Source organism: Poromitra crassiceps (assembly GCF_964638095.1).
Source record: "Poromitra crassiceps genome assembly, chromosome: 6".
NCBI classification, from domain to species: Eukaryota; Metazoa; Chordata; class Actinopteri; order Beryciformes; family Melamphaidae; genus Poromitra; species Poromitra crassiceps.
Window position 1 is genome coordinate 63,833,743 of NC_139627.1, and position 26,069 is coordinate 63,859,811.

The 26,069-nt window shown below is 45.4% G+C and overlaps 1 protein-coding gene across 1 annotated transcript in view; it reads right to left on the reverse strand.

The window, feature by feature from the left end:
* LOC310778027 (uncharacterized protein) overlaps window positions 1-26,069 on the reverse strand; it is a gene marked incomplete at both ends in the record, with an annotated part of 71,996 nt that overhangs the window by 26,178 nt on the left and 19,749 nt on the right. Inside the window, one exon of the mRNA XM_083638342.1 lies at window positions 10,295-10,468. Coding sequence (XP_083494468.1) covers window positions 10,295-10,468 — 174 coding nt within the window. The remainder of the gene's footprint in view (window positions 1-10,294; window positions 10,469-26,069) is intronic.

A 26,069-nucleotide genomic window follows, 5' to 3' on the forward strand; every position in this document is an offset into this window, starting at 1 on the left:
TAGATAGTTAGTTGTATTTATATGGTCATGCACCATATTCATGGTATGGGCTTACAAGACACAAATCATTCAAATTCATCAATACAAACAGATCAACAATAAAGTTACAAAAGGTTCGACCAAACATAAACAAGACAAATAGTCATATATTCAGATAAACAACTTCTCCATTCTGAGTTTCCAAGCTCTCCCAATAACCCTGGCCAAGCTGAAGACTTCGGGCTCTATTTTCCCCCTGGCCTTAAATTTGCGTTTATGGCTGGGCGCAGCGCTATTAGTGGGCGTGGTCACGCGCATTCCCTCATTTTTCCCTGATACTAAAAGCCAGAGTGCGCGGGGGTAACCATTTAACCACGCCTTTTTAAACGTAGAATTATTCACAAGTGTGGCCATTGGTGATCTCCAGTAAACCAATCACATTCCCTTCCAAGCTCCCGATCCACGGAGCCATTCCAGTCCGGTTCTGCATGCTGTCATCTCTCCATGCCAATTTGGATATCTCAGCGCATCACAGATCATAGCCTAAACAACTCTCCCGCAGGAATAAACTAGCAACTCTGCTGCTATGTGTCTGGATGCTAGGCATAGGGATGGAGATGATTATGATGTAGCCTAAACAAAATAAATCAACTGTGCATTACAGCTTCAGCCAAAGCCTGAGAAGCGTGGTAATTATACTTATTTCACCATTGGAGTTTTGACGAGGCAATTAAGGCAATGCATTTGTGCTGCCTAGTAGTAGGCTACGAGCACAGACAGGTAGTCACGGCGGTGTATATAACGTAACTATCAAAGAGATCATAAACTCAATGCAAAAGCCCCAATAACAGCATGGCCCTGACTCAAATTAGGGATGCGCCGATCCGATACTGGTATCGGGTATCGGCCCTGATATAGCACAAAATTCTAGATCGGTGGCAAATGGCCCGATCCATAGACCGATCCATAGGGCCATTCTATTCACTCTAATTCTATGTGTGTGCAGCGTGTGACGTCATACGCTAGCAACGTGCTCAGCACGCCTGGGGTAGACTGTTTCCAAACAAGCTGATGTAGGCTAGGCAGGAGCAGCTAACAGCATGGAGCAAGCCAAAGGATCACCTATTTGGAGGTATTTCACGCTAGCTACGCCAACCAGTTTGACACAGGGCTGCCCTGTTGATAAGGTGACATCACACACACGGACCCTCTCTCTCCCTCTCTCATCTCCCTGACGCAGCCATGCTTGATAAGAGCAACTACGACTCTGCAGCTAGTTAACGATCATTAACCTGCCTACTGGCCTCTGGCCTACCGGTTACTTTATACACTGTAAAAAAAAGAAAAACAAAATTACAGTGCACCTGAATGCAACATACAAGATACCCGCTGAATAAGTGTCCAAATGTTCATGTCATTCTGGCCAATACTCCACTTCTGTTATAACATTTCAGTCTGGAATATGGAATATCTTTCAATAATCTTTATGACTAAAAGGCTAAAAGTAATCTCATGTGTAAGAAATTACTGTTCTACAATTAAGTAAAACTGTAAATAATTAACTTGTTGGTTTTGGATTTATTTAGCTTCACTTTGATGTCTCCGAAATGCCTATACATCATGATCATTTAATGACTTACACTGCTTACAGTAGCCAAATATATTACATGTTCTTTTAAAACATAGGCTATATCATTTAAAAAAGTTAACTGTCAGCATATTTGTAAATATAGGCCTATTCCAATATGTTCCGCATGTAAAAATACAACTAAATTTCTTTCCGGTTTCCCGTCATTAATTTCCTGGGAAACGGGAAATGGGTTGGATGGCAACCCTAGCTATCAGGATTAGTGATAGCTGGTGCTCTCTCACCCTAAGTAGCACTGGGGTGATGAGTGGGGGAAATGCATAAAGCAATGCATCTGGCCAAGGATGCACCAGCGTGTCTGCTCCCAGCGACGCGAGAGCCACGCCTCTTATTGAAAAGTACAGCCGACACTGCGTGTCTTCATGTGATGTGAAGAGATCTACGGATGCCTTGGTGGATCTCTCCCACACAGTGACAAACCTGGGGGTTGAGTCTCCACTCTCTTTAGAGGACATTTCCCTTGGAGAGTATGGTCCACCCCGTTGTTTTGAATGCCGGGGAGGTGAGCCACGCGTAGCGACAATAGGTGCTTGCTGCTCCACCATATCAGGCTCTAGGCCAGATTGTGCAACTTAAGAGAGTGTGCCCCCTTGTTTGTTTATGTAAGCCACCGCTGCCATGTTGTCTGATCTGACCAACATGTGACACTTTCCCAGGAGGAGAAGGAAATGTTCCAGTGCAGGAAAAGAGCCATCAGCTCCAGATAGTTTATGTGAGCAATACAGTTTCAGGGGCCAGGTTCCATTCATGGACCTCCGCTTGAATACAGGCCTGCAACCCGTGAAGGAGACAGGGCCGCTGGAAGTCACTTCAAGCAGGGGGTGCTGGGAGGAAGGGACTCTCGGTGGGGCCCGCAAGGGCCCCGGCAAAAAAAGAAAATTACGTATTTTTTTTTACATTTTTTTGGCATATTTAGAGGAATATCTCATTTTAAATTAACATTAGGATACTGTTGTGATGTAATTATTCAGTATTTTCTCCTTTTCTCACTCATTCAGAGCAAAGAAGGAGATATATAGCATGATGATAATGCTCTATATCTCCCTATTTGCTCTGAATACACCAGTTAACATGACACAGACTTAACATGATAGAAATATTATCAGCAAACTTAATGACTAGACTAATTATTCTGATCTGAATGGCATATATCAAGAAACATTGACTCCTCTGCTGTATAGTGGGAGGTGCATTTTTGAGTAGGCTATTAAAATAGCATGTCAAGTTCACATTTCTTTATTGCCAGATTAAACAATTCGTATTGGTTGTTGGTTGGTTCAACACAACATGTGCGTGCATGCGCGCTTCTTCTTCTTTTCTAGCCTACAAGCATGTAACTTCCTTGATTGTTGATAATTCTATTTAAATAGGCTACATTTTCATTTCCCGAAACATTCTTAACACGTTCACTGCCGTGGACGAGATATCTCGTCAAGCAGAAACCAACGGTTGACTGCCGTGGACGAGATATCTCGTCCAAAAAAAAAAAAAAAAATTTGACGGTGGGACGTGGATCTAACCCTTTTACATCTCCTATAAAAATATGGGAGCCACCGAACGTGTACAACCCATTCCACCGACCCACTAAGTGGCGACAGTGCTCTCCAGACTAGAAAAAGCCGAGCCAAAACTGCAGGGGAAAGCGCGAGGAAACCATTCTCATACCGTAGAATGGTTTGGCGAAAACGCTTTCGTGCTGGCGCACAACGGTGGCGCACAACGGTGGGGGGTTCCAAAAATAGACTGGGTGCAACACACTTTGAAGCATAAATAAGCCCAGAATCGCAAAAGCTTCATCAAAGCTCTCAACCGAAACCCCAAGAAACGAGCGAGCCCATCCAGACTCGCCCGACGAGGGGCAGCCAGGCAGCAGACAGGCAGCAGAAACTCGCTTGTGACACACCCGCTGCAGCCACGCAGGGAGGAGAACACACACGGAGGGAGGAGTTTGAAGGAGAGGGGGGTTTCCTGCTGTTATGGAGGAAATTACTGTTCAAAACTATTGTTTAGATGTCTGACGTCTTACTGATGCCAAAAATAAATGGTTAAAGTGACTGTACTATCGAATTTCACAAAAAGGCATTTATCTCAGCTTAAATTTTCAGACGCTGAAACCATGCTGTATTCAACTGCTAATGCCTACATAACTACTAACTCTACAAACTAACTCTTTTAGACAGAGAAAGCACACATTCTATTAGTTCTTTTGAGATATTTTGTATTCACAAAATCCTAGCAGAAAGATTCTGGCTCTTGAAAGATGAGCCAGAATCCTCAAAAAAAAACCTTGGCAGAAGCTACCTACAGTAAAAAAAAAAACTGTTGGCAGTGAATGTGTTAAACAAGAAAGGAACATAGTGCACTGCAAAATATTTTTAACTACATTTGTAAAAAATAATAATAATATATATATATATATATATTTTTTTTAAATCTAGGGGGTGCTGCAGCACCCCTACTTCCCGCGGCCCTGGAAGGAGACGTCTGTCATCATCGTCTTCCTCATGACAATCGTCCCCATGGGAACCCTGGTGATAAACGGACTCTCCTAGTGACGTAGAGCAGAAATACATTCCCAGGAAACCTTCACTGACCACCTCAGATGACGTTGTATGTCGAGGCGGAGAGAGCATACCCACCTCTGGAAATCTTTTATTTTCAGCAGCCCCTGATGTACAACTGAAATAACTGATGCCATAAGCGTGCAGAGGCAGACGCGTGATGATACAGGGTCTCTCCGATGAGATAGCCAAAAAGAAGGGGCTAGTTTCCATCAAAGACCTATACATAGATGGCCATTTTGCATCCTTTGATCTACTGAAGAGGAAGTTCGGGTTGCCCGGCACAAACTGGCTCAGATTTCTGCAAATCAGAAATTATGTTAGATCCAAGATTCTCACCATTGAAGCGCTTCCAAATGAGCATGCTTTTTTTATGTATTGTTGAGTCCTTCTCACTCCAAGCACCTTATCTCTAGATTTGTATGTCTGTTTGACAACTGCTATGCTATAACAACTGATATGCCAGATGAAGGTCGCTTGACCGAAACGTTGCATTTATTTAATAAAAGCCTTCTTTAAGTGGTAGTCAGTGTGCGGGAGTCTTCCTCTTCAACTGATCCTGCTTCTCCGATGCACCTGATGTACACAGTTGTGCAGAGATTTCCTCTCTTTGATACTGTTTGACAACTGCAACACAGCCTCTACTGAGAGGATTAGAGAGGCATGGCAGGGGGAACTTGGTATTGATTTATCTGATATTATATGGGAAAGGAGTCTGTCAGTGGTACAACTCTGCTCAGTTAATAGCAGACACCAGCTGATCCAATTTAAAGTTGCTCACCGTCTTCACTACTCCAAGCATAAACTACACAGGATCTTCCCTTCTGTCTCACCACTATGTGACAGGTGTCAGAAGGCACACTATCTCATGCCTTCTGGTTCTGCCCTTCATTAATGGGAATCTGGGCTAAAATATTTGATTGGTACTCTAGGGCCTACAACACAACCTTAAAGCCAGAAGCGGAACTCGCCATCTTCGGCTGCTCTGAGTTTTATATTATGTGTTATATTAAGGTGAAAAAAATGCTTATTGGGGCTTTAAATAATAACAAGATGACGCAGATGATAGTGAATCTGCAGCCACATTCTGAGGGTTTCCTCAGTCTGGAAGCCCTGAGGACTAAAGTGAAACTACCTTCAGTGTTGAGTCTGGACTGAGGGAAAGTCAGGAGGACCTGAAGATCTAAGCCGGCTCTCCCCTCACAGGGAACTAAGAGCTCCACAGTGTAAGTCAGGACCAACACTAGCCTGCTTTAAATGTGTTCAGTCACTTTTCAATCACATGTTAATATGAACTCTCTATCTAACTCATACATGGGCAGACTACGGCCCGCGGGCCGGATGCGCCACCTGTGTGGCCCGCGATGGAATTGCAAAAAAAAAAAAATTACACAGTGCACCTGAACGCAACATGCAAGATACCCGCTGAATAAGTGTCCAAATGTTCATGTCATTCTGGCCAATACTCCACTTCTGTTATAGCATTTCAGTCTGGAATATGGAATATCTTTCAATAATCTTTATGACTAAAAGGCTACATTGAATTAGAAATTTAAATAATTAACTCATTGGTTTTGGATTTATTTAGCTTCAAGACTGCATTTTTGTTCGTGTGACCCTCAACACAGGCTTTGATCATCCCGGGCCACTTAGTGATACTTATGCTTAAATTAACCCACTCATATTCTGATTTATTTCAAGAAAAACATTTTGGCTAGTGGAAATTCTAATTGGCTGGTAACTTTAAAATCTAGCAGCCATATATTGGCAGGTGGTCAAAAAAGTTAATTTCAAGCCCTGAGAGCAGGTGGTGACATAGGAGTGAGTGAGAAAAGGATGAAATATTGGTTGTTAAGACTGAATAATGACATCACAACTGTTAATTTAAAATGAGTTATTCCTCTAAACGTGGCTTCAAATGCACCAAATTTTTCACGCTGGCGCCATTCGGCCCTCAGCAAAACCTGGTAGCGAGGACATTTTTTGTGGCCCTCTCTATCATCAAAGTTACCCATCCATGGGTTACAGCATGACAATATTTGTTTGGCCCCCGGCAACAATCTGGGTTTCTCATGTGGCCCCCCATGAAAAATAATTGCCCACCCCTGATCTAACTGGTAACAGAAACACCTCCTACAGAAAGGCCCTGGAACAATGGTGTCAGGACAACCACCTCTCTCTGAACGTCTCCAAGACAAAGGAGGTCATTGTAGACTACAGAGGGGGGGGGGGGGGGGGGGGGGATGCACCCCCCCCCCCCCCCCAATCACCATCAACGGCACAGTGGTGGAAAGGGTGGACAGCTTCAAGTACCTGGGAGTCAATATCCACCAGGACCTGACATGGGCCAACCACACCGCCACTGTTGTCAAAAAGGCCCAACAGCGACTACACGGACTCAGGCGCCTGAAGAAATTTGGGCTAAGGCCAAAAATCCTCAGGGACTTCTACAGAGGCACCATTGAAAGCCTGCTGACTGGCTGCTTCACCACCTGGTACGGGAACTGCACCACCATGGACCGCGGGGCGCTAAGAAGGGTGAGGCGCGCGCCTCAGGAGGTCCCTGAAGATCAAAGACACAAACCACCCCACAACAGTCTGTTCTCCCTGCTACCCTCAGGGAGGAGATACAGGGTCCCAAGAGCACGCACAAATCGCTTGAGGGACAGTTTCTTCTCACAGGCCACGAGACTCCTTAACATATACAAATAGTGTAGTAGCCGTACTGTACCGCACTGTAGATGCCACCATTATGTATGACTAATGTTCAATAGTATGTTTAATTATATAGGTATATAATTATATAGGTATACGCTATTTGCACCTAACAGAATGTTATTATGTTTAATTATGTTTAAAGTATGTTCATGCCATTTGCACTATGGGCAGTGAATACGCCACTGTCTGTGGCGTGCTGCTCTATTGCCCGTTGCCTCTTGTTTTTTATTTATATATCTTCTATTTTATTTTTTGCACTATGTTGTAACGGAGCGTACAGCACAAGAATTTCACACGTGATACTTGTACTACGGAGTGACAATAAAAATCTTGAATCTTGAATCTTGAACAGAGGACAGATGTTAAAACTGGGCAAATGGTGATGTCACCTTGTCACTGGTTAACATCTAGTGTAACTGCTCTGTCCTGAACCAGCTGGAGATGTGACAGAGGATTATGGCTGAGAGGAACAGACAGAGGTAATAGGGTGAATAGTCGATTCTAAATGGCTGCAAGGTGTCCATTATTTTCTGATAATGTACACCTAGCTAAGTAGTTCCAATCAAACGGTCTGTTCATAAATCAATGCACTGCGTCTCAGCCATGGTCTCAGCCCGTGTTGGAGAAAATGAATGTTGCATTGGCTCATTTCATAATCAATAATCAATAATTGCATACACATAGTTATTGATATGAGTTATTATCTATAGATGCATATCACAAAGACAAAACACAATACAGACTCATACTAAGATAACCTACATTATAAGGGACATTAGCAGCTCTTTTCTATTTCACACCGTGCACTGTCATGGTGCCCTTGCAGGGCTCAGAGTTGGCTTCAAAACACGAGTCAAGATAGATGCAGACGCAGGTTCACATAGAGGCCATTTACACCTAGCGCTAACATGCCTTTTCTGTGATCAGATTGCAATCAGATTGTGTTTTATCACTTGAAATGCCAGGTGTAAACACCCCCAAAACGCATTGAAGAAGGATTGCAATCTGATCGGCCAAACCACCTCCGGAGGTAGTCAGGGATGCATTGTGTACACATTGAACACAAGTGTAAATGCAATGTGTCCTCTCAATCTGGATACACCAACTTTATGCGGATTAAGAGGACAACCATTTCTGCAATCTGATTGCAATCAGATTGCAGAAAATGCATGTTAATGCCAGGTGTAAATGAAATCAGGCTGAAGTGATAAAATACAATCTGATTGCAATCTGATCACAGAAAACGCATGTTAGCGGCAGGTGTAAATGGCCTCTATGTCAATCTGGCTGTGAGCGGAGGACAGTGACAAGTTCACTCAGGGATGTGGCCTTGCTGGACTTCTGTCTTGGCTACAGCCCCCCTCCTCCTCTTGACTCCTGCATTGCTCTGTGAGCTGGTCAAACATAGCTTGTGAAGAGATGTAAGATATTTGAGATATGTGAGAATACAGTATAGAACCTTTGACTGTGTGTCATTCTGGCCTGAGCTCCTGATCTGGAAACAAGCTTTTCCAGGGAGCCAGTCTCTGTGCAAATGGAAACCTTCTACTTGTATGTTTGGCTGAATTCAATTATGTGAGACAACTTTCCTGACTCCTGGCTTAATTATTATATTGATGTCACAACTGGTTTTATGGTCACCGGTCTCTTTTGGCTTGAGATGCTATCTGGTTAATGCGGATGAAGAATGATGTTATTGATACAAATTCCATTCTACAACCCGTATGGAGGATTTTACAGACAGCCGTTCTGCTCTACTGCCGTTAAGGGTTAATATGGCACTTTTATCAAAGTTTAGAAGAAAACAATTTGATAGTCAAAGTAACCATTTAGATTACCCTTGTGTGCTATAAAAAAAATTATAGTCAAAGTAACCATTTATTTAGATTAACTATGTGTGCTCAGTTTATCAAAAATAATGGCTATTTAGAAATCTGATTTTCGTTTTTGGAAATATGAAGAATCAAGATTATAACGTGACATCACACTGGGGAGAAACCACCCAAATTAACTGATTTGTGCAGCTCTGTGGTGATTAGCCAATGTCCTTGTGGCATTTTGATTATGATTTATTTCCTTTTGGAAGATAAATGTTTTCACAAATGAAATCTAAAGCCTTGTCATTAAAAAGTCACTGTTTCCCCAATGGAGTTTTGTGGACGGTGTTGCTAGCCACACTGTCGGCTGTGTTCAGCTGACACTTGTTAGCTCAGCCTGTTTGTCGGTTAGGGTTCTGTCAGTGTTAGTCATTCACAAGGTTTTTATACAGAGCCGAGCCGAATCATAGTAAGAGGTCTCTTTCTCTAAAACACCCGCTCTCTGTAATTGAAACTGGTAAAATACTCAACTAAATAAAGCAGTTCATTTAATCTCACAGTTTTCCCAAGGCACTTTGGTGGACATTTTTGCCTGGACACCGCAAGCTTTATGCTATAAACCACAATCCTTGGCTGGGGCCGACAGAGCCTATCTTATAGTTTGTGATCTTTTTTATTGATTTGGGGACAATGACATGGCTTGATATCTAGCCTGTCTTGTTGTTAAACATAGTGTAAATTATATTTACGGGTTGTCAACCGTACACAACAATATTGACTTTGAAAGTTACTATGTTAGCTTTTCTGGTTCCTACCCAAAGGCTTCTCTGATTAGCTGAGTGGACTATATTATGTCCCATTGCTAACTGGTATCCAAGGTTCGTCCTACTTGGAGCAGTGAACAATGTTTCCATTGCATGATAAGCTGATGGGATGCTAATGATTGTTCCAGGTATTAGTCGGTTGCCCATGTGTTACGAGGGGATCAGAGTTATGTCTTATCATAAACTTAACATTTTGATGGCAAAACACATGGAAATATACATGGTTAAAAGATAATCAGGTGTGTGAACACAACCTTTAGCCCTGGTCTGTCTGCTTGCCTGCCTGCATGTCGCTTAATTGTGCATGTTGCCAGAGATGGGCGAAAATACATCAAAAAGTATTTTGTTACCAGGGGAACTTATGCCCTGTGACAAACTTTAAATTTTGATGGCAAAACAAATTAAAATATAAATTGATGGTCTCATTCCTGTTTCTTTGGCAAGTCACCACAGTATAAGCGGGTTAATCCACTTTGAGGTGTCCATTATCAGAAATTAATCTGCCTCGGATGGTTCACGCCTCCACGTCCAGTAATTTCTGATAATGGACACCCTGTCATGCATCAACCCTTACATGGATAATCTTCTCTCAGTCACTGAACTTCACTGCTGTGCTCGATCAATAAAACTCAAATCCTCATGTAAAACCTGCAGTGCGACCTTTGCAGATTCAGGAATCCTGTTTTGAGAGAGTGGACCTTAGTTTGGAGAAATGTGTCAAATCAACAGAGTTTAAAGTGATTTTACCTGAGAGTCTCCAGTCTGCAGTGTCGACTCTCCAGGAAATCAGACAGCAGCTTTAGTCCCGAGTCCTGCAGGTTGTTGTTAGACAGGTCCAGCTCTCTCAGATGGGTGGGGTTGGACTTCAGAGCTGAGACCAGGACTTCACAGTGAGTCACTGACAAACTGCAGTGACTCAATCTGAATAAAGAATAAAGCAAGTGTCTATAAAATAAAATATTCCTGAAAGCTTTCAACAATCCAGTGTTTCAAAAACCAATGGACTTTAGCATGTTGTCAGTGTGGATCAGCATCATGTCGGCCTTATAGAGTCTTTCCATCTGAAACCATACAGGCTGTCACACCTCTGTCTCAGGATTGTAAAAAAAAAAAAGACCTTCCGTTTCCCACAAAATGTAAACATTTCTCTGGTTGGATAAAAATTAGGCATCAACCTCCCACTATCCAATCAGAGAAATGTTTACATTTTCTGGGAAACAGAAGGTCAGATCGCGATGCCTGTAAAGGACTATTGTGTATTTTTTCACTTTGAATCCAATGCCACCACCCCTGAGTCTCTACAAGTTACAGTTGAGGAGATATGTCTGCCCTGCATGCAGGGCTACAGGAGAGAGAAAGAGGACAGTGGGGGGTTGGGAGTTCCAAGTTACTGACCAAACATTATTTCAGTTATTGCTGTCAGAATATAGTGGCATTTAACACTTATTTTCACACAAAAACATTGCTGAATGCAGCTTTAAACTGTGAAAGATACCAGATACCTTTGTATCCCCGAAGATACATTAATGAAAATACCTTTAATACATTGTGTAATCATAGTTGGATCAATACCTGGGTGATTGTGTGCTCTATATTTTCTGGGTAATTACCACAATAAAAGCCTGATATTTAATTACTCTCTCACTTCAAAGTGTTGCCCCCTCCCAGGAATTTGAGGCCATTTTGAAGCCATTTGGACTCCTGTATCTTACAAGTCCCTGGAAACCAAATATAAATGTGTTTTGAGTTTGTCATACCACAGGATAAGTTGTTATTAACCACCCAGTCAAATTTGAACTGAATTGAATGTTGGCAAGTATATCAAATTAGGAGCAGCAATCTCTCTGCTCAACACATATTCATCTACGCTCTCAATGCTGTTTCTTTGCTGTGAGACTGTGCATGATGCAAAAATGCTGCAGCCAGTCTGCAGCATGCTCACCAATAGCCAATGAGAGTCGAGTATTCTGACATGCCCAACTCGTATGTGGACACGGAGCAGCTCTGCTCACTCAAACAGAGATTTTAGCACATACATGTACCTGCCAACATTGGGCAGTGAAAAAGAGGGATATTTTCTGGATTTTTTTTGATTTGGCAAAAATAATTTCAGCCATAACGCTACTTTGCTAGCTTGCTAATGTTGCTACATGCTAAAGTGGCTGGCTCTGCACTGAAGAGCACAGTGCGACTTGTTTTGTTATGCTGATTGGCTGAAGGCGTTTGTCTGTGAACACAACTACTCCCACCCATGCTCTGGGCTTGCCCTGCAAGCACTGGGTGAAAGCTTCAGGCCAGCCTTAGCAAAAAGAAGTTTATACAAGTGTACAATTAGTATACTTTAGAATACTTCTTTTAAACTTAAAATGAGAGAGTATACTTTCAGTTTACTTTTGATATACTTACTATATCAAATATATACTTATAAAAATGTTACTTAAGTATACTTACACTTGAGTATACTTATACTTAAGTGTACTTACACAGTATACAGTATACTTACACTTAAGTATACTTATACTTGAGTGTACTTACACAGTATACAGAAAAGTCTAAGTATACTTGGCTTGTACTTGTACTTAAACTTGTGATTGAGATACACACAAGAAAAGTATAAATAAGTATTCTTGCCTTATACAGAAAGTATAAGTATACTTGGCTTGTAGTTGATTTGTTTTATTTGAAGTAGGCTACAGCAGTTCTGCATATAAAATGGAAAAATCAGGATATCACAATAAATCCCAGAGGCTTATTTCCATGTGGTTCTTTATAGTCGATAGATTATAGCCGATTAAATACTTTTTCAGACATATCGGTTTCTTTGAGGTAGTATACACCATACACATTTGGCTGATTTTATTGACAATTCTTCCATATATGAGAGTAGCAGACTTGATGTATACTGGCTGCTAAGGCTACCAGAATATATGGAGTGCTTGAGTGATGTCACTCAGCACACAATTGCTCAACTTCACATCACTGATGACATCACTCACTGATGACCACCACTGATGATGTCATAGATGTGATGATGTCATAGAGATTGTGACATCATCAGTGATGATGTCATAGACATTAATTCATGAATGAAATCATCAGAGGGACAATTGAAACAGAGAAACAAACAGAGCCCATGCACCCTTTTATAGGCACAATTAAAGCAATACAACTGTGACTTTTGCTTCGCTGGAAATTATGGTTTTTATTTTATTTATTTATTTATTTATTTTATTTTACCTTTATTTATACAGGGAGAGTCCCTGGAGAGCAAGCTCTCATTTACAAGGGAGCCCTGGTGTACAAAGAACATATACAGCAGTTACAAAATTACAGGTTAACACAACAGACAATAACAAGCATCAAGAGCATAATTAAATAATTTCAAAGAAAACATGAACACACCCTGCGAGGAATGCTTTCTAAAAGTGCTTTAAAAGAAGCAAGCGGGATCAAATTATCTATTTTTAAGTTTTCCTGGAGCACATTCCATCTGTTGGGGGCGAACCAAGAAAAAGCGGTCTTTCCTTGTTCGGTTCGCACCCGTGGGACAGACAGTCTGATATAGGACCGCGATCGTGTTTGATAACCTCCACTGTTACAAGAAAGGAGTGCGGATAAGTAAGGTGGAAGTTTCCCAATTAATGCTTTATAAATAAATATCAGACAGTGCTGATCTCTACGCTCCGACAGGGAGGACCAACCCACATTTTCGTACAGAATACAATGATGTGTACTGAAAGCATCACCTGTAACAAAACGCAGAGCGCTATGATATACAGCATCAAGAGGCTTTAAGACGGATGGAGAGGCATACATGTAAATCACATCACCATAATGGTGGTGTCCAGACATGGTTTCCAGAAGTACACAACCTGCCTATGACCATCCCCTGATCACAACCCACCGCCATGCAAATATTCAGTACAATGCCACCTGGGGTGTGGGTGTCAGGTGTTTTCCAGGACTTTCCAAGTGGTTCCAGGACTTGATGAAGTGCCCATGACCTTCTCCGGATCATAACCCCCTGCCATGCAAGATTTCAGCCCAATCTGACCTGGGGTGTGGATGTGAAGTATTTTCCAGGTGGTTTCCAGGATTTTCCAGGACTTTCCAGGTGGTTCAAGGACTTGGTGATGGACCCATGACCTTCCCCAGATCCTAACACCCCGCCATGCAAAATTTCAGCCCAATCCGTCCTGGGGTGTGGGCGTAAGGTGTTTTCCAGGTATTTTCCAGGATTTTCCAGGTCTTTCCAGGTGGTCCCAGGACTTGATGACATGCCCATGACCTTCCCCAGATCACTACCCCCCTCCATGCAAAATTTCAGCCCAATCCGAACTGGGCTGTGGGCATGAGGTGTTTTCCAGGTCGTTTCCAGGATTTCCCAGGACTTTCCGGATGATTCCAGGACTTTCCAATCTGCTCATGACCTTCCCCAGATCATAACCCACCTCCATGCAAATGTTCAGCCCAATCCGACCTATAGTGTTAGAATAGAGACAGATACACATATAGTGGTATGGTCAACATTCACTACTTTACTCAGCTGAACGGATGGCCAAGTGGATAAAACACAGGACATTGTGCCGAAAGGAAGGGGCCCTGAGTTTGAATCTCACATGGTCATACTTTTTCCTTAAACCTAAAGTATACTAGTAGTATACTTACTTAGTATACTACTAGTATACTGAATTGGGCCGATTTAGTGTCGAGAAGTATTAGGCAAGTACACTTGGAGTATACTACTAGTATATTTATATTAGTATACTTGGTGCATAAAGTATACTGAATTGGGCCAATTTAGTGCCAATTTAGTGTCAAGAAGTATTAGGCAAGTACACTTGGAGTATACTACTAGTATATTGATATAAGTATACTTAGTGCATAAAGTATACTTGAGTATATAAGTATACTTGCATAAAAGTACACTTGGTCTTTACTTAAGTTTACTTAATAAAATAAACTTGAAGTATACTTGTAGAAACGGTCCATAATGGCCCACCGTCAGGCCTGTTCTTGGAGCAGTCGATGCCTACCAGCCGGCGCGCCAACGACGTAATGATGATGACATCATCAACGATGACAATGATGTCATAGCATAGAGTTCACCTGTGAGGTCACCGGCGATGTCAGACATAGCACCGATGATGTCATAGCTCCCTCGAACGTTGTGACATCACCAATGACGTGATGTCATACACAGGAACGCGACCATATAAACAAAGTGTTCCGTGACGCTACACCACATCCGAGAGATTCCTGCTTGATTCCTTCGAGATTCCTTCGACTTCCATACTTCTTCAGGTATTCTTACTCCCCTAATAATGTCAACCATTAGCACAACTAATCCCGGACCCGAATTGAACCCCTGCTGTCTTACAACCAGCCAGGCCCTGGTGACCAACTGCCTTACACCCAGACAGGTCAACAGTGGTAATTCAACCGCGTCCCAGGACCGACATGTCGGTCCCTATCTCCATCTCCGTGATTCTGATCGATCACAGCCCGTGAGCCTTCATACACGATCCAGCACACTTCACGAGGCAAGCCCAGAAGCTTTGCCCCCAGCGAGCACACTAGCTTCGCTACAATTTGGTCCTCGGAGCCGGATCCACAAGTCCTCTGACCCACAAGCTTCGGTACAATTTGGTCCTTCGAGCGGATCAGAGGACTTGCGACGCTCAGAGATGGAGCAGGAGTCAGGTGAGCTCGCTCTGGTCACGGCACCTTACCGACCAGAGGAGCAACCCTTCCCCCACCAGATCGAATCTGGATACCGCAGAGTATCCAGGGTTCGGAGTAGTACTAAAGGGCCAGACCCCCTACACTCCCACCAGACGATCCAACCGGGGCAGGAACTCATCCGCAGCCACCACCGACTCCCTGCTCAGGCATCCCAGGCAAGGGACTCGACGCTACGATTCGATGCTACGATCGTGCGCCAAAGGGAGACCAACCAGGACATCACTGAATACTTCAAGGAATCCCAACGCACTGGCAGGTCCCATCAAGCTGGCCACCAGTCAAGTCGGGACAGGTCAGGTCATGGAGGCTTGACCTATGACGACAGAGACGCCCATGTATCCCGCAGCCCTAGCGGGCGCAGGAGTCACCATCATCAGGGCGCAAGCCATCATGACGGAATATCTTCGGCCCAGGCCCTCGCCTATGACCCGGAGACCCCAGGCCGGTATGGGTCAGCCCAGTACCAAGGGGTCCGGCCCCCTTCCCGAGCAGAGCCTCGGTCGAGGAGCCCCAGTCACTCTCACTATCATAGCGCCAGCAGTTACTGCAGTCACCATAGTGCATCGCGACACTCTAGCGCCAGCTCACGGTCAACCGTACGCGCCCACGCGTATTCCTCAGCCCAAGCGGCAGCTTACGAGGAATACAAGACACGATTGGCGACCGAGAGCCTTCGCCGCCAACACGCGGAGGAGGAGGAAGCCGATGCGGAGTACGACCGGCTGAATGAGCAAACCAAAGCGGCGAGGCGGGCCCGAGAACGGGTCCAAGTAGAGGCTCAACGGGTCCAAGCAAAGGCTCAACGGGTCCAAGCAGAGGCCCAAGCAGAGGCCCAACAGGCCCAAGAGGAGGCCCTCCAAGCTAGAGAGCGGATCACCCGCCGCCTGGAGAGAAGCCGACACCTGCGGCAAGCTGAGCTGACCCACCACGAGGCCCGGGTTCGTGCCCGGCTGCAAGTCGAGCAGGAGCACGTAGCAGCCCGGCCTCGCGCCTGTCTGCTTGCCGGGGACCCGGCAGTTCCACCTGTGCCTCTCACCTCCCACGACCAGGGTCAGGTCAGCACGGCGGCTCCAGAGCCAACGACCCAAACTACGGAACCCACTGTTCCAGTGCCAATGCCACCAACACTCCCACCTAGGACAGAGGTCGCCGACCCTGAGCATGCAATACAGTGCAACGGGGCGGCCGACCCCGCCACTGCGATACCCCACACTCAGGTAGGCACGGCGAACGTTGGGACCAACAGCACAGGGCACAGCCAGCCGGACGGCGTCAATCATTCCCACAAGATAGCTGGACACGACAGCTGGGACCCCCCCAGAGGACGGGACCAGCCATCTCAACTACCTATTCCCAGAATTCACCTCCTGGCCCTGCCCGGGCTCATGGAGACAACTCCAGCCAAGGCCTCCAGGGAGGCCAAGAAGTCCGAGCAAGTGGAGCAAGTGGACATGCCTTTGCGGACGGCGAGGCAGGAGCCCCAGATGCTTCACGGGGCGGCCGTCTCCCTCATCGTCTCGCCGGCAATTTGCCCAGAGCAGACCTATTGCACCAAGAGAGCCTTTACGGAACCGAACCTTGGTCTAGGCGAGCAACCTTACCCCATCACCGCCCTGCAGCAGGAATCCCGTCCGAGGAATTTGCCCCTCCATCAGTTCGGGAGGATCCATCTTATCCTGCTCATACAGCACCTATGGAAATGGGAACCAGGCTGGGATGATCCAGTCCTACCTGAGACACTGCTGCAGGCCTGGGAAGAGTGGGGGGACGGACCACCTCTTCTCAGCCCAGATCGCTGGCCAAAGACACCCCGACTCCACACGACCGCGGATAAGAGCGAGGAGTTGAAGCCAAGTTACGGTGGCCTCAGGTCGGCTCCCCCCAAGCCGGAGGAGTGTACGACCTTCGGTGACCTCAGTGAGGATGCCACACCGGCGCTCCACGGGGCGGCCAACGAGGCACTAGGGGCAGAGGCCTCCCTCCAACGAGGGCAGACAAATGGCTTCCGCACCGACCCTACGCCGCTGAGGTTCCTTGACTGGAAACTCAAGCCACCAGAACCAGAGGCTCCTCACTACCGCAGTGGCTGGGTAGACCCCCGGCTCCTGAGCGGCTCCCGCGCTGACCTCACGCCGCTGAGTTTCCTCAACTGGAAACTCAAGCCCCCAGAGGCCACTACAGCTCACTACAGCAGTAGGATCCCACACACATCCTAGCCAACGAGGACGGTCACCAAATCTTGGCTCTTGTGATGTACGGGACTGGACAACGGCGCGCGGACCCGTGCCTACACCCGGCTGGTGGCCAGGCGGGCCACAGCCCCCCTCACTCCCAGAATAATCAACCAAGCCCTGCCTATACCAGGTGGGACTGGAGGGCCATTCCGGCCATTTCTGGAAGAATACAGATTCCCCACAGGAATCTGGGAGCGGCTGTAGAAACGGTCCATAATGGCCCACCGTCAGGCCTGTTCTTGGGGCAGTCGATGCCTACCAGCCGGCGCGCCAACGACGTAATGATGATGACATCATCAACGATGACAATGATGTCATAGCATAGAGTTCACCTGTGAGGTCACCGGCGATGTTAGACATAACACAGATGAAGTCATAGCTCCCTCGAACGTTGTGACATCACCAATGACGTGATGTCATACACAGGATCGCGACCATATATACAAAGTGTTCCGTGACGCTACACCACATCCGAGAGATTCCTGCTTGATTCCTTCGAGATTCCTTCGACTTCCATACTTCTTCAGGTATTCTTACTCCCCTAATAATGTCAACCATTAGCACAACTAATCCCGGACCCGAATTGAACCCCTGCTGTCTTACAACCAGCCAGGCCCTGGTGACCAACTGCCTTACACCCAGACAGGTCAACAGTGGTAATTCAACCGCGTCCCAGGACCGACATGTCGGTCCCTATCTCCATCTCCGTGATTCTGATCGATCACAGCCCGTGAGCCTTCATACACGATCCAGCACACTTCACGAGGCAAGCCCAGAAGCTTTGCCCCCAGCGAGCACACTAGCTTCGCTACAATACTTATTTTTGCTAAGGGAGACAGTTCCACACAACGAAATGAAATGTGAGTTCACGTGACCGGCTGGTTTACCAGGCTACGAAAATAGCCCATCAAAGATACAAAAACATGAGCATAAAATGTGTACATATAAAGAACTGCCGCGATGAGATTTTGAAACATGCCTTTAAAAAATCGCGATTTGTCTCTCGCTAAAGTCGAAGTGTGTCCCCGACCCGCTTCTTCAGCTGTAGCCCGAATGTGGGCACTTGTCAACAGCTGAGTCGTGCTGGAAGTTGTGGGGGTTTCCTGGAGCCTTAATAGCGAGTCACAGTCCCTGGACTGGTAAATGCTGAGCACACGTGCAAGTAACGTCTCATGCTGGAGGGGGCAACATATTTGAAATCTCAGGTTTGACAGACAACTGAGAGCTTCTTTATGATTGATACATTTTTATGACGGGATAAAAATAGAACATAATGAGCCCTAAGTACCGCCCACTCCAACCCCAAACAGCAAACAGTAAAAACAGGGAAATGGCAACATTTAGGATTTGGGTTGAAACTAATGTCTACAACTTTTTGATGCTTATATAGTGGGTTGAGCCTTCCCCTCTAGTGTTGTGATGCCCCCTAATCATCCCCATTCAGAACAGGTGGTTCAGAAAAGGTGGATACCTGGCTAATTAGCCACTGCTCTTAGTCTGGCAGCTCATTTAAAAGGCAGCCTTGCACGGCTAGTGGTAGGCTTGCCTCGCTCTTTCCCAACACCGCTGTGATGTTTAAGGCAGAGTAATGCTAGAATAAGGTATGTCAGTAGGTTATCGGTTTTTATTGTAAAAGTTATCAGTACGTAAGCCAGTCTCTATGCAAATGGAAACCTTCTACTTGCAAAGATGTATGTTTGGATGAATACAATTCTGAGAGACAACTTTTCTGACTCCTGGCTTAATTAATATTTTGATGTCACAACTGGTTTTCTGGTCACCGGTCTCTTTTGGCTTGAGATGCTATCTGGTTAATGCAGATGAAGAAGGATGTTATTGATACAAATTCCATTCTGCAACAGCCCATATGGAGGATTTTACAGAGGGCCATTCTGCTCTACTGCCATTAAGGGTTAACTCATTGAGTGCCAATGACGTCTAAAGACGTCAATTCAAATAGTAACGTAGAGTGCCAATGACGTCTAAAGACGTCAATTGCGTTTTTTTGACGGTGGGACGTGGATCAAAGCCTGATGCATCTCCTGTAAAAGTATGTGGGATTTTGAAGGTCTGTAAGCTATTTTATATATATATATATATGTTTTTTTACAATGCACCTGAACGCAACATGCAAGATACCCGCTGAATAAGTTTCCAAATGTTCATGTCATTCTGGCCAATACTCCACTTCTGTTATGTTATATCGACTGTCCAGAAAAAAAGTCACTTAAGCAGTGGGGAACCGTCAGGGCCCTAGGCCCTCTGTGAGGGCCTAATGTCACGGGTGTGTGCGTGACTGTGAGAGATTGTTTTCTACTGGGGAGTGGTGCTGGCCCAAACAGCATACACAGACAAAGATGGAAAGTTGAACAAAGGGTTTTTATTACTAAAATATAAAAAGAGAGATGTGCCTATTTAAAAGAGTCCAGCGTCCGTGTAACAACCGATCTGTCAGTATCTGCCAGTCCCTGCTGAGCAACTGCGTTGTCTCCCTCTCGTCCGGTTCCCCGTCCTCTCCTGACGTCTCCAGCTGACGAAGAGGGTATAGAGCAGAGCAGGGCTTAATGCTTAATTCCCCAGATAAATGACAGTTCAAAAATGGTAGGATAACTCACTAGGACTGGTATTTTGGATGAGCCAAGTTAAATAGTGGATAAATGCACTGCAACCCAATTCACTGCAAAAGAAATGCAATACGTCTATTGCATATAAATCACTCGAACGTAATGTGCACGACACGCCTTAAGGGCTCCTCCTCGTTCCGTGTAGTAGTAAGCTATAGTAGTTCCACTGAGCGTTCTTCTTACTGTCACAATGTCTGGGGTTAGGCTTGCGGGCAGACCCGCGTCGTCTGTCCATGGAGCTGGTCACAATCAAAGATAAAACAATAAAAATGGAGCGGGACTTAACTGAAGGAGGGGGGAAGCGAACCTCCACCCCTCCGCTTTCACACGACGTGTCTCCCGCTGTCGCTCCTGTCCTCTCTCCCTCGCAGCTCGTGCGAGATGGGGTCGCAGCGTTCCTCTGGCTGTTCCCACGCTTCCAGGCGGCTTCGTCCCTCCGCCTCTCAGGTCTCAGGTCGGCTCGCTCGGCTCGCTCTCGGTTCTCAGGTCGGCTCAACTCGTCCGCTGCCACAAGCTCTGGCCCCTCGTGTTCTCTCGCATCCGTCACAAGCACAGCTGACACACTGACTCGCTCGGTTCGTCTGGAGGAGGAATGGCAGCTGAAACAGAAAGAGACTGGGGAGCTCTCACCCCACCTGCGGCTCACAGTTCATGGTGGAGCGACTTCCGGGGCCTTCCCCCCCTCTCCCTCTCACCCGTGCATCAGCCACGGTGCGACCTTAGGTACGCGAGGGAAGAGGAGGTAGCTTGGCCATCCCAGCCAAAGCCGCTCCCACCAATCTTAGCTAAACCGCAGGCAGGGCTGAATACTGCTCCCCAGCTCCGCCATTCCTCCTCTCGACTGGTGCACGTCAGTCCTCCATGTTCTCCGTATCACGGCTGGCTTCCAGGCTCTCTCTCTGCCTCTGGGTCTGTCCCTCCGTCTGCTTTCTGTGTGTTCGTCTCTGTCTCGCACACCAGCTCTGCATCCCCTAATCAAGAGTCCGGAGCAATTGAGGGAACCACCCACAGAGCCCCGTGCGCTAATCACAGCCATTGTGCCCCGAATAATTAAGACAGTCCCGGGAAATAGAGAAACTCCCCCTACAGACAGTGCCACCCCCAGGTTAACCATGGCACCCACATTTCTGCCACACACACCAATACATCACCCTGTGACACTAACATGTTCTTCAAAAATAAAATTTAAAAGGTAATTTTATTATATTAATTCATAAATTGACAATCATCATCTAAACAAACATGTTTCTGAGTAAATAAGCCCTTAAAACTGCCTGTTCAGTTTGATTTGGCCTGTGAAGGGTTAACTGAATGAAGCCCTTTGTGTGACCCTATTAGAATTGTGCACCTCTGTGTTGTTGGGAAGAATAGCAGAGCTCTCTGGTTGGCGTTCCCTCTACTAAATTCACAGGGGGTTGATGTATTGAATTCACCGTGAGGATATTTTTCGAGTGACAGTAAAATTGACCAATCATATCATCCCTCTAAATGGATTGGCATGCTCAGCGTTGACTCTATGACAGATTCCGCCTTCTGTGTGGTCAAGCCCATGTCATGTGACTTGCGACAAGTCAAGAGTCAAGACACTCCAGGTGCGGGGCAGAATTCGCCACATCTAGGCGCGCAGTCTGTTTTGTTTTCGAGGAAGTCAGCGTCATGGCAGCCGCGCAAGCAATGCATTTGCCAGATTAACATTGAATGAAAAGTTGGAGTTGGTTGGGAAGGGAAGGGAAGGCCCACACCAGCTCTTGATTTAGCTCAGCAAACTAAAAAATACGAGAGGCATTTCAACACCAGCAATTATGCTCGTGGATGACTGGATCAAGCGAAAAACAGAAGCTGTTCGGCTGGGACTGTCTCCTTTTCGGCGCGGAGACTGAGGCGTTTTCACACATATTTGGGTCGAGCCAGGCGCTGCCGCAGCAGTGAAAAGCATACAATGTTTCAATTTTCAACTAGAGCGGCTTCGTTTCACATGTGCTTTTTATCACCGCGCCCAGGCCGTCGTTCTACAGAGTGGAGCGTCATGTATCCATGCCAACCAGACGGAAGTAGACGCGTATAGCGTAATTCCACCCGGAAAGGAAGCCCGGGATGTGTAACAGAACTGAACGATTGATTGAAAAGTTTATTTCTATAGGGACAGATACATAAACATAGAGCATTCACAGTCTTTGTTATATATCCTGACATTTATAGCCTAAGCTAGTTTGCAATATTTGTCCCTAGATGAAGAATGGAGAATGAACAGCAACGCCGTTTGCTCTTGGTACTGCTTTTTGCATTTTACATCGTTTGTCTCTTTCAATATCGGGAAAGTGTTGAATTTGAAAACGATTGCACGGCTGCATCTGGAAAACAATGTTTTCATGTACTGGAGCGGCGGATGCGAATCTCCAGACAAAGCAGGACAAGGCGCAGATTGATTCTGTTGAACCGTGAAGCCCTCACCATACGCAGATATTATCGGTGAACAGCCAGGTAAGTTGTAAACATTAACGTTTGTAACGCTAGGCTTGCTATGCCCTTGGTGGTAATTTGGCCAATAACTGTTTATGCAATGTTTGTGAACGCCGAATTGACGTTAACATTAGAAATACAGCATTAGGACGAGCTGACGTCGGCGTGCGTTCACACATCACTTGCGCCGTATTTAGGGTAGGGTTAGGGCCAGGGCTGGACTGAGACCAAAATAGGTACCTGCCATGTGTCAGACAGGCCCACAATTTCGAATCGGCCCAATTCTTCGAGCTCGCGCTCGCATGGGTTGGGGATTTACTTATAAAGCCACATGTTATGACCCGGTCTAGGGGTTTTAGGCGTAATTATGTTGCAGCATTGAATAAACGTGCCCAGTGAGAACTCAACGTTTACTTATCAAATAGACATAAGTACAGTACTAAACATAACAACATAAAACTAAACTAAAACTTAGATACTCAAAACCAAAAAATATAGAGTAGATTACTTTGGACATAATATAGCCACACAAACATTTCCCATATGTCTGATGTATCTTTCCCCATAGTCTGTTACAACTCAACTCATTCCATGCCTGTGTTTGATGGAGCAAGCAAGCAAGTCATTGGAAATGAAATATTGTTTATAAGTTACTCTAATAAGCACAGTTTAGATATTAATCTAAACGTTATAAAAACGTGAAAATCATAACGTCGTTGTTGCCGTTTAACCCATCTGGCTACCACCATGAATAACGTTACGTTAGCTAGCTCACTCATCGATTACCTAGCAGTGTGCACCAATCCTAAAAGTTGTCATTTTGTTGAAATTAAGTAGTGCTTGGTCCATCATATGTACGCCGAATTTACCAGCAGGCTCTACGAATTTGTGAAGGCCTTTAGGTAGTTTTCTACCAGGTAGGTGCGATTGCCGATATCAAGGAAGGCAGTGTGTTAAATTGCCACATTTTCTAATAGAGTTTGGCGTGTACCGCGTCAAGGCTACAAGCCAGCCCAGAATCCTATCGCTTGGTCAAATTCAAATAGCTGCCACACTTACCTCAAACGAGTGAGAGGCAGACGAACATAGAGGGCCACTCCAGAGACCAGAATCATTCATTATTGACGCCTGAATGGACTGCGGTCACGCCATCCGCACTTTGAGGAAGCGTAGTCGCGCTATCTGCACGTAAAATCCATTGAGCGTCTCCTTCGCTCTGCACGGTAAAGAGTGGGTGAGCCCCTCATGGTGCCTTCAGGTACGCCTCGTACACCCAGAAACAGATACTAATGGCCACAGAGCTTGTTGTAAACAGCACAGATAATGTTGAATGGGCCGCTACCGGCCCAATCAGATACATAATACATACATTTTCACCAACCTGACCGGCCCACTTCGCAGCGGCCCGCCGGCCATTGCACCGGTAAGAATACATTACAGTCCAGCCGTGGTTAGGGCGACGCAAAACCACCCTCTCCAGCTGGGCCGAGAGCGAGTGAGTTACGTCGACTACGAGTTCGAGTGGCATGTTCACACTGACCCAGTCGCGCCGTGTTCGGCCCCAAAACTCAGTTAAGTCGACCTAAAACGTTCCAGTGTGAAAACGCCCTGAGAGCGGCTCTTGGGCTATAGCACAGACATCAAATCGTAAGTTATTTAAACTTATAGGCTAGGCCGGCCGCTGAGCCTGTGCCAATTAACTGTAGGCTATAGTGTGTGTGTGTGTGTGTGTGTGTGTGTGTGTGTGTGTGTGTGTGTGTGTCCTGAGTCATTTCATCCTGGCGCCGGGGCTGAGAGCATCATGATGATTATTATTGTTATTTTCAGACACAAGCCAAGATGGTAATTCGGGGGGGGGGGGGGGGGGGGGGTAGTCATGCGGGCGGGTCAGAGGGCCCAGGTGTGAGAGGCAGGGTTCGCTACTGCTTAAGCAACATCAGCCTTTCAGCCAACACAGCGGCAGAGCGGATTACTGAGCTGTCAAGTGACATTTATGATCAGCTCTAATTCTAGCTGGAGTTCCAAGGGACAGTTGAAAATTAACACTGCCTAATTTAGTAATTTAGCATTGTCCCTAAAAAAATAAAACAAAGTCCCTCAAATAAACACATATAATGTAAAAAATAGATTGTCCCTCAAATAAATGAATAAATTGTTAATGTTGAGAATTCGAACCGAACGGTTGCATTTTTCTCTTTTAAATACATGAAGTGGCCCCCTTGTGACAAGACTGGACACTCAGCGGCCCCCAGGTAATTTGAGTTTGAGACCTCTGGCCTAGTGTGGCCTAGCTCTGCTGCATTTCGTGGAAGGAGGGGCTCTGTTGCCACTGCTGTTTTTGTCCTGTATCATTTTGTTTTGATTAATTTGCTGTTTATTTCATTTTCATTTTGTAAACCAATTTGAGTGGTTGTAGAGGGCTTAGTATTAGGGATGCACGATATATCGGCAATCATATCGGTATCGGCCGATGTTAGTCATTTTTTAACATATCGGTATCGGTCCGATGTTGCAATGTTAATATCGGTTATCGGTATCAGCCAAATTCTTCACATTGAGATGAAATAATGCAGTAGATCTATGATTTATGGGCTTTTACAAATGTTTTTGAAATAAAGAAATGCATTACTTTTTCAAATTCAGTGTTTACATGTGTTTTTCAGTATCTACAAAATTTTATTATCATAGAAATGTGTTTTTATACAGATCATATCGACATCGGTAAATATCGGTTATCGGCCATAACAGCAATGTTAATATCGGATATCGGCATCGGCCAAAATTTTCATATCGGTGCATCCCTACTTAGTATTTTAAGGATTCCTGTTTGCCAGTTTGGAGGTTGGGAGGGCCATAGTTCTGCAGGTGGTTGGGTCACTGGGTGTAGGTGTATATCCTGGGTTTCTCTACACTATTTTGTGGTGCTTGCTTATCTTTCATGTACATTTATCCTACTTGGACAGAGTGGTAGATTGTTTCTACTGCATGCTGTTTCATGTGCAATAACATGTGTGCTTTCTTGTAGTGTGAATGCAAGCAGTTTGGTGTGCCTCTCACTTTACTGGTGGTGGTGATTGGTGAAACCCTCTGACCTCCCTTCCCTTCCCCTCACTCAATCCCTTTCTCCTGTGGACTCCACTGGCACGCTCCTGCTGTACTGGCAGGGTCTGTTTAATGGCCTTTTAACATTTTCTATACATTTTGCAATTCATTAATTTTAAATAATCCATTGTTGTAATAAAGAAATATTTTAACCTGTTTTTTTTATCTTGCAGCTCAGTCATTGCAAGTAATCTGCCCTGAGCCAAAATAAAATATATTTTTGTTTGAACTGGAACAACACGTCTCTGCTCCCTTTCCTTTACCAACCCTGATGTTGGGTATTTTATTAACTTTGATGTGGTATTCTCTGGGTGAAATTCCCAGAGTGGTGTAGTCTGGTACATACTTTCTGTCCGG